Source organism: Nerophis ophidion, linkage group LG16, assembly GCF_033978795.1.
Source record: "Nerophis ophidion isolate RoL-2023_Sa linkage group LG16, RoL_Noph_v1.0, whole genome shotgun sequence".
In the NCBI taxonomy this organism is placed as follows: Eukaryota; Metazoa; Chordata; class Actinopteri; order Syngnathiformes; family Syngnathidae; genus Nerophis; species Nerophis ophidion.
Genome location: NC_084626.1, coordinates 2,374,488 through 2,381,355, shown reverse-complemented (window position 1 = coordinate 2,381,355; position 6,868 = coordinate 2,374,488). Strand labels below are relative to the sequence as shown.

Genomic DNA, 6,868 nt, shown 5'->3' with positions numbered 1-6,868 from the left:
CCATCACCACGTCCAGGTTGGTCAGGTCAGGGCCCAGGTGGGTGTCATGAGGCGGGGGTACGGGCTGCGTTTCAACACAGGGCATCGCTGCCGCACAACCGCCACAGTCATGAAACCAAAGAAGCAAGGTTCACGTATTTTTACAGAATGGCTGCATGCTTTACCAGTTAGCAACTCAACAGTTCCCGAAACGACACACGATGGAATGTAGAATGCGCATGAAGTCATTATTCAACTACACGGATAACCCCCCCCCCCCCCACAAAGGCAACACTTTTGTTTTTGTTCCCATTTTTTATGAGTTGAACTCAAAGATGTATACACACAAAAACCTATTCCTGTGAGGCCGGTTGGATGTACCGCCAAATTCTCTGAAACGCCTTTGGAGACGGCTTATGGTAGAAAAATGAACATTCAACAGCTCTGGTGGACATTATTGCCGACTGCACGCTCCTTTGCGACACCTGTGGCATTGTGCCGTGTGATAAAACTGCACATTTCAGTGTGGCCTTTTACTATGGCCGGGCCAAGGCACATCTGTGCAATAATAAAGTTAAAGTACCAATGATTGTCGCACACACACACACGAGGTGTGGCGAAATTATTCTCTGCATTTGACCCATCACGCTTGATCACCCCCTGGGAGGTGAGGGGAGCAGTGAACAGCAGCGGTGGCCTCGCCCAGGAATCATTTTTGGGGATTTAACCCCCAATTCCAACCCTTGATGAGGAGTGCCAAGCAGGGAGGTACTGGGTCCCATTTTCATAGTCTTTGGTATGACTTGGCCGGGGTTTGAACTCATCCTGCTGTTTAATCAGCACCTTAAAATGCCACACCTGTGAGCTGGGACGGATTATTTCGGCAAAGAAGAAATGCTCACTAACACAGATTTAGACAGATTTGTCAACAATGTTAGAGAGGAATAGGTCTTTAGTGTATTTAGTCTATGTTTTACATCTTTGAGTTCAACTCATGAAAAATGGCAGCAATTACAAAGGTGTTTATATTTTTGTTCAGTATGATTTTAAAGTGTGTGTTTTGCTTTTTCTTTGGCTTTTTGTATTTCTTTTTAACGGACCCTGGCAAGAAAAGATGTTACTCAAAACATTGGCTGCAAAGAGCAGGGATCTATAACACACTTGCCCTTATTTAAATGGACATATTTTGCGGACCACAGCCCCAAGTGGCCCTCAGGGAGATCGGGTTTGAGACCCCTGCTGTGCGGGTGTTATCTTGGTCCACAGTTGGACCTTGGGACAAGTTCTTTCCATTTCCTTTCCTTCCACTGATCTACTGGGCCCCATCGGGTAGTACGCCAAAGAATCACTTAAGTGATTTGTGTTCTATTTTTCTATTTTCAAACACAGTGTTAGTTCAAACTGTGTGTAATGTTACATAGGCCAAAATATTATTGTTCAATAAAACTTTTGCCTTGTTTTAAAGAATACTTTAGCCTACTACGCTACTGTACTTTAATGTTGTCATTATGGTGGTACTTCATGACTACTTAGGTCTACTACGCTACTGTATGTTAATGTTGGTTATAATGGTGGTAGTTGATGTATACTTAGGCCTACTACGCAACTGTATTTCATTGTTGGATATAAGGGTAGTACTTGATGAATACTTGGGTCTACTACACAACTTTATTTTAATGTTAGATATAATATTGGTACTTGATGAATACTTAGGTCTACTAAATTACTGTATTTTAATGTTGCTCATAATGTTAATACTTGATGAATACGTTGGCCTACTATGCTACTGCATTTTAATGTCATTATGGTGGTACTTGATGAATACTTAGGTCTACTGCACTACTGTATTTTAATGTTGCCATTATAGTGGTTTTTGAGGAATACTTAGGTCTACTACACTACTGTACTTTAATGTTGTCATTATGGTGGTACTTGATGAATACTTAGGTCTACTACACTACTGTACTTTATTGTTGTCATGTTGGTACTTGATGAATACTTACGACTACAACACTACTGTACTTTAATGTCATTATGGTGGTACTTGAGGAATATTTAGGTCTACAATGCTACTGTATTTCAATGCTGGATATAAGGGTGGTACTTGAATACTTAGGTCTACTACACTACTGTATTTTAATGTCATTGTGGTGGTACTTGATGAATACTTATGTCTACTACACTACTGTACTTTAATGTTGTCATTATGGTGATACTTGATGAATACTTAGGTCTACTAAACTACTGTATTTTAATGTTGGTCATTATGGTGGTACTTGATGAATACTTAGGTCTACTATGCTACTGTATTTCAATGCCGGATATAAGGGTGGTACTTGAATACTTAGGTCTACTACACTACTGTATTTTAATGTTGTCATTGTGGTGGTCCTTAATGAATACTTATGTCTACTACACTACTGTACTTTAATGTTGTCATTATGGTGATACTTGATGAATACTTAGGCCTACTACACTACTGTACTTTAATGTTGTCATTATGCTGGTACTTGATGAATACTTAGGCCTACTACACTACTGTACTTTAATGTTGTCATTATGCTGGTACTTGATGAATACTTAGGCCTACTACACTACTGTACTTTAATGATGCCATTATGCTGGTATTTGATGAATACTTAGGTCTACTACACTACTTTACTTAAATATTGTTTTTATGGTTGTACTTGATGAATACTTAGGCCTACTACACTACTGTACTTTATTGTTGTCATTAAGGTGGTACTTGATGAATACTTACGTCTACTACGGTACTGTATTTAAATATTGGTCAATTTGGTGGTACTTGATGAATCAATGAATCAATCAATTGCTATTAAATCTGATCAGGTGGTTCTGGGACTAGGTGGTTTCGGACTTAAAAAGGTTCAGGAAATCCAAACCCGCTCTCGTGTCCTTCACCCACTGGCTTTCACCCGCCACCGCGACCTCTCCGTGCAAGGCGTCAAGGCAAACTCTCAAGTGTACACGCCGTCACGTATCGTGTTACCAGCTTGGTCAAGTTTTGAAGAGCTCCTCCAGTGGAGGGCAAGCCTCTTTCACGGGGGAGGGGAGGGGGGCGAGACCAGGGCGTGTTGCGGATTCTAATACAGGATGCGGGCCCGGTGCCATGTGAAGTGGGAAGGTTGGCAAAGTGTGTTTGATCACCCTTTGTGAGGACACCATTGTTGTCTTCTCATCTTTAAAGGCCTACTGAAACCCACTACTACCGACCACGCAGTCTGATAGTTTATATATCAATGATGAAATATTAACATTGCAACACATGCCAATACGGCCTTTTTTAGTTTACTAAATTGCAATTTTAAATTTCCCGCGAGGTATCCTGTTGAAAACGTCGCGGAAAGATGACGCTTATGTTGACGCGTGCTTTCGACGTTATTGGTTGGAGCGGACATTTTATCCCAGCACCACTCACGGCTAAAATTCATCTGCTTTAATCGCATAATTACACAGTATTCTGGACATCTGTGTTGCTGAATCTTTTGCAATTTGTTCAATTAATAATGGAGACGTCAAAGAAGAAAGCTGTAGGTGGGAAGCGGTGTATTGCGCCCGCCTTTAGCAACACAAACACAGCCGGTGTTTCTTTGTTTTTTGTGAAGCTTTAATATAGAACAGATCGGTCAAGCCAACATGTTTCTCTACCTACATGTCAACCGGCAGGTTTCGGTGAGAAAACTGTGGTAATAAGTCGGCTCTTACCGGAGACATGAGCGGAGCTTGCGACCTCCTGCAGCAGCTGTAAACTTGACTTTCTTGGCTCCTCCATATGGCTTTCATCAGAGACACTGGCGGTCACCACACCCTTCTGACTTTCAGGTATGACTTTATAATCTCACTAAAACACTAGTAACACGATAAGCAGATAAGGGATTTTCCAGAATTATCCTCGTAAATGTGTTTAATAACATCTGAATCGCTCTCACTGCCGTCGCCTTTTTTTACCTATTTCCTAGTGCTTCACTCTAACTTTCCTCATCCACGGATCTTTCATCCTCGCTCAAATTAATGGGGAAATCGTCGCTTTCTCGGTCCGAATCGCTCTTGCTGCTGTTGGCCATGATTGTAAACAATGTGAGGAGCTCTACAACCCGTGACATCACACGCACATCGTCTGCTACTTCCGGTACAGGCAAGGCTTTTTTATTAGCGACCAACAGTTGCGAACTTTATCGTGGATGTTCTCTAGTGAAGTGAAGTGAATTATATTTATATAGCGCTTTTCTCAAGTGACTCAAAGCGCTTTACATAGTGACACCCAATATCTAAGTTACATTTAAACCAGTGTGGGTGGCACTGGGAGCAGGTGGGTAAAGTGTCTTGCCCAAGGACACAACGGCAGTAACTAGGATGGCACAAGTGGGAATCGAACCTGCAACCCTCAAGTTGCTGACACGGCCACTCTACCAACCGAGCTATGCCGCCCTACTAAATCCATCCATTTTTTTCCATCCATTTTCTACCGCTTATTCCTTTCATCAAAAATATGGCAATATCGGGAAATGATCAAGTATGACACTTAGAATGGACCTGCTATCCCCGTTTCAATAAGAAAATCTCATTTCAGTAGGCCTTTAAGTTTCATTTCGACCTTTCCTCATGTTTGGGCAATCATCTGTTGGGGATTGTGCAGCCCTTTGAGACACTCGTGATTTCGGGCTATATAAATAAACTTTGATTGATTGATCTGCGACTAGGTGGCGACTTGTCCAGGGTGTACACCGCCCTCCGCCCGATTGTAGCTGAGATAGGCACCAGCGCCCCCAAAAGGAAACAAGCGGTATAAATGGATGGATGGATGGATGATTGATTGATTTTAAAACTGTTGGTGTTAAATGTCTCTAAAGGACCTCCACACTGCATGTACACAACACAATAAAAGTTATGTTTTTGTTGATAAAACTGCAGAAACGTACAAATTCTGACCTGTTTGGAGTAAAATAAAGTCCAAATGCCGCCGCCGTGACCGCCCGTGTATTCCAGGGGAGCGCGTCCGGAACGCAGCAACTCCCGCGCACGCGCACACGCGACCCAAGACCGAAGGGCTCCCAAGCAGGGCGCCTCGCTTTATCGCGCCGGGGAGACGAGGAGGCGGGACCTGACCTTATAAGGAAAAAGAGGGCGGTGCTCGTTCCCGAAACTAACAGCCAATTGGGACGCTCGACGTCATCTGAGTGACGCATTCGCGGGATTCCAGTGACGCGCGCGCCCTTGGGTGGAGCGCGCTGGATAGAAGCCACGGCGGCGATCTGACGTGGGACTAAAAGTGGACGACAAAGGCGGCAAAATAGCAATTATTGATATAATTACTCGGTAATCCCATTATAAAGAAGCTCTGAGTTGAAATACAAACAGTGCCTGGGTGCTGGTGGATTATGTTATATTTAGACAAGTGTCCCTGTCGAAAATGTATCGACATTGGATAAACTTCACCATTTATGAGTTTTAATGAACAAATCAAATTGAAATGTAACCGATGAACGGAAAGAAAAAAATAGGAAGTGTTTATGTCAATGTCAAGAAAGGCCTGTTGAGGGCACATATCCACTTTAACACTACTGTGTACAATCACAAGTAATAATACAAGTGTAAAGTGATTAAAAAGTCATTAAAAAAATTATGTAATACTAATAATAATAATAACAGAAACGAAACACAACTGCATGAGTTCTTCAAGACAGAACAATATATACTGTATAATGAATTTACTTATCAAATTTTATTTTGTATTTTTTTTTTTTTACATGTTGCAATATACTAGATTTATAATTATTATATACCTATACATATATTATATACATATACAAACACACATTAATATACACACACATTTTTATATACACGGTATATATATATATATGCGGTATATACGTACACATATATATACATATAAGTATATATATATTTATACACACATATATATATATATATATATATATTAATGTGTATGTATGTGTGTGTCTGTATATAACACACAATAATATATAATATACACACACACACACACACACATACATATATATATATATATATACATATATATATATATATATACATATATATATATATATATACATATATATACATATATATATACATATATATATATATATATACATATATATACATATATATATACATATATATATATATATATATATATATATATATATATATATATATATATATATACATATATATATATATATATATATAAATAAATATATTTGTGGGTGTTTGTGGGTGTGTGTATATATATGTATGTGTATATGTGTGTGTATATATGTATATATATATACATATATACATATATACACACACACACACACACACACACACACACACACACACACACACACACACACACACACACACACACACACACACACACACACACATATACACGTACATATGCATATACACATACATACAAGTATACGTATATATACACACACTTACATACACACCACACACACACACACATGTACAAGTAAGTGTATAAATGTGTATACATGTATATAAGTATGTGTATACATACAGTATATATCTATGTATACATATATATATAGTATATACCAGCCAATTGAAACACTTGTCATTTAGAGCTATTTAAATAAACATTGATATATATATATATATATATATATATATATATATATATATATATATATATATATATATATATATATATATATTCCTCTTAAAGTCCTGACAAAGAACTTAAACAGACCTAATTATTAACAGAAAGCAGGTGCATATAACACCTGCTTTCTGTTAGCAGTAATAATAGTTACACCACAGGAAGTTCCACCAAAATAAGAGCACAGAACAGGAACAATTCCAACACCAACCCCCTTCAGATCAT

At 38.9% G+C, this 6,868-nt stretch overlaps 1 protein-coding gene across 3 annotated transcripts in view; it reads right to left on the bottom strand.

Moving 5' to 3' along the window:
• LOC133569973 (nuclear receptor subfamily 4 group A member 1-like) overlaps nt 1-5,064 on the bottom strand; it is a 15,852-nt gene extending 10,788 nt beyond the window's left edge. For 2 of the 3 annotated variants that reach the window (XR_009810000.1, XM_061922549.1), the window contains exons 1-2: nt 4,930-5,064; nt 1-87 (exon numbers count right to left, since the gene is read on the bottom strand). The exon at nt 1-87 is cut by the window's left edge and continues 668 nt beyond it. Coding sequence is in view for 2 of the 3 variants with exons in the window: in XM_061922549.1 (XP_061778533.1) it covers nt 1-85 (85 nt within the window). In the remaining variant the exon portion in view is untranslated. Of the gene's footprint in view, nt 88-4,919 lie in introns of all 3 variants that reach the window. The other variant, XM_061922550.1, reaches the window with a different exon arrangement.
• Between the last annotated feature and the right edge of the window lie 1,804 nt (nt 5,065-6,868).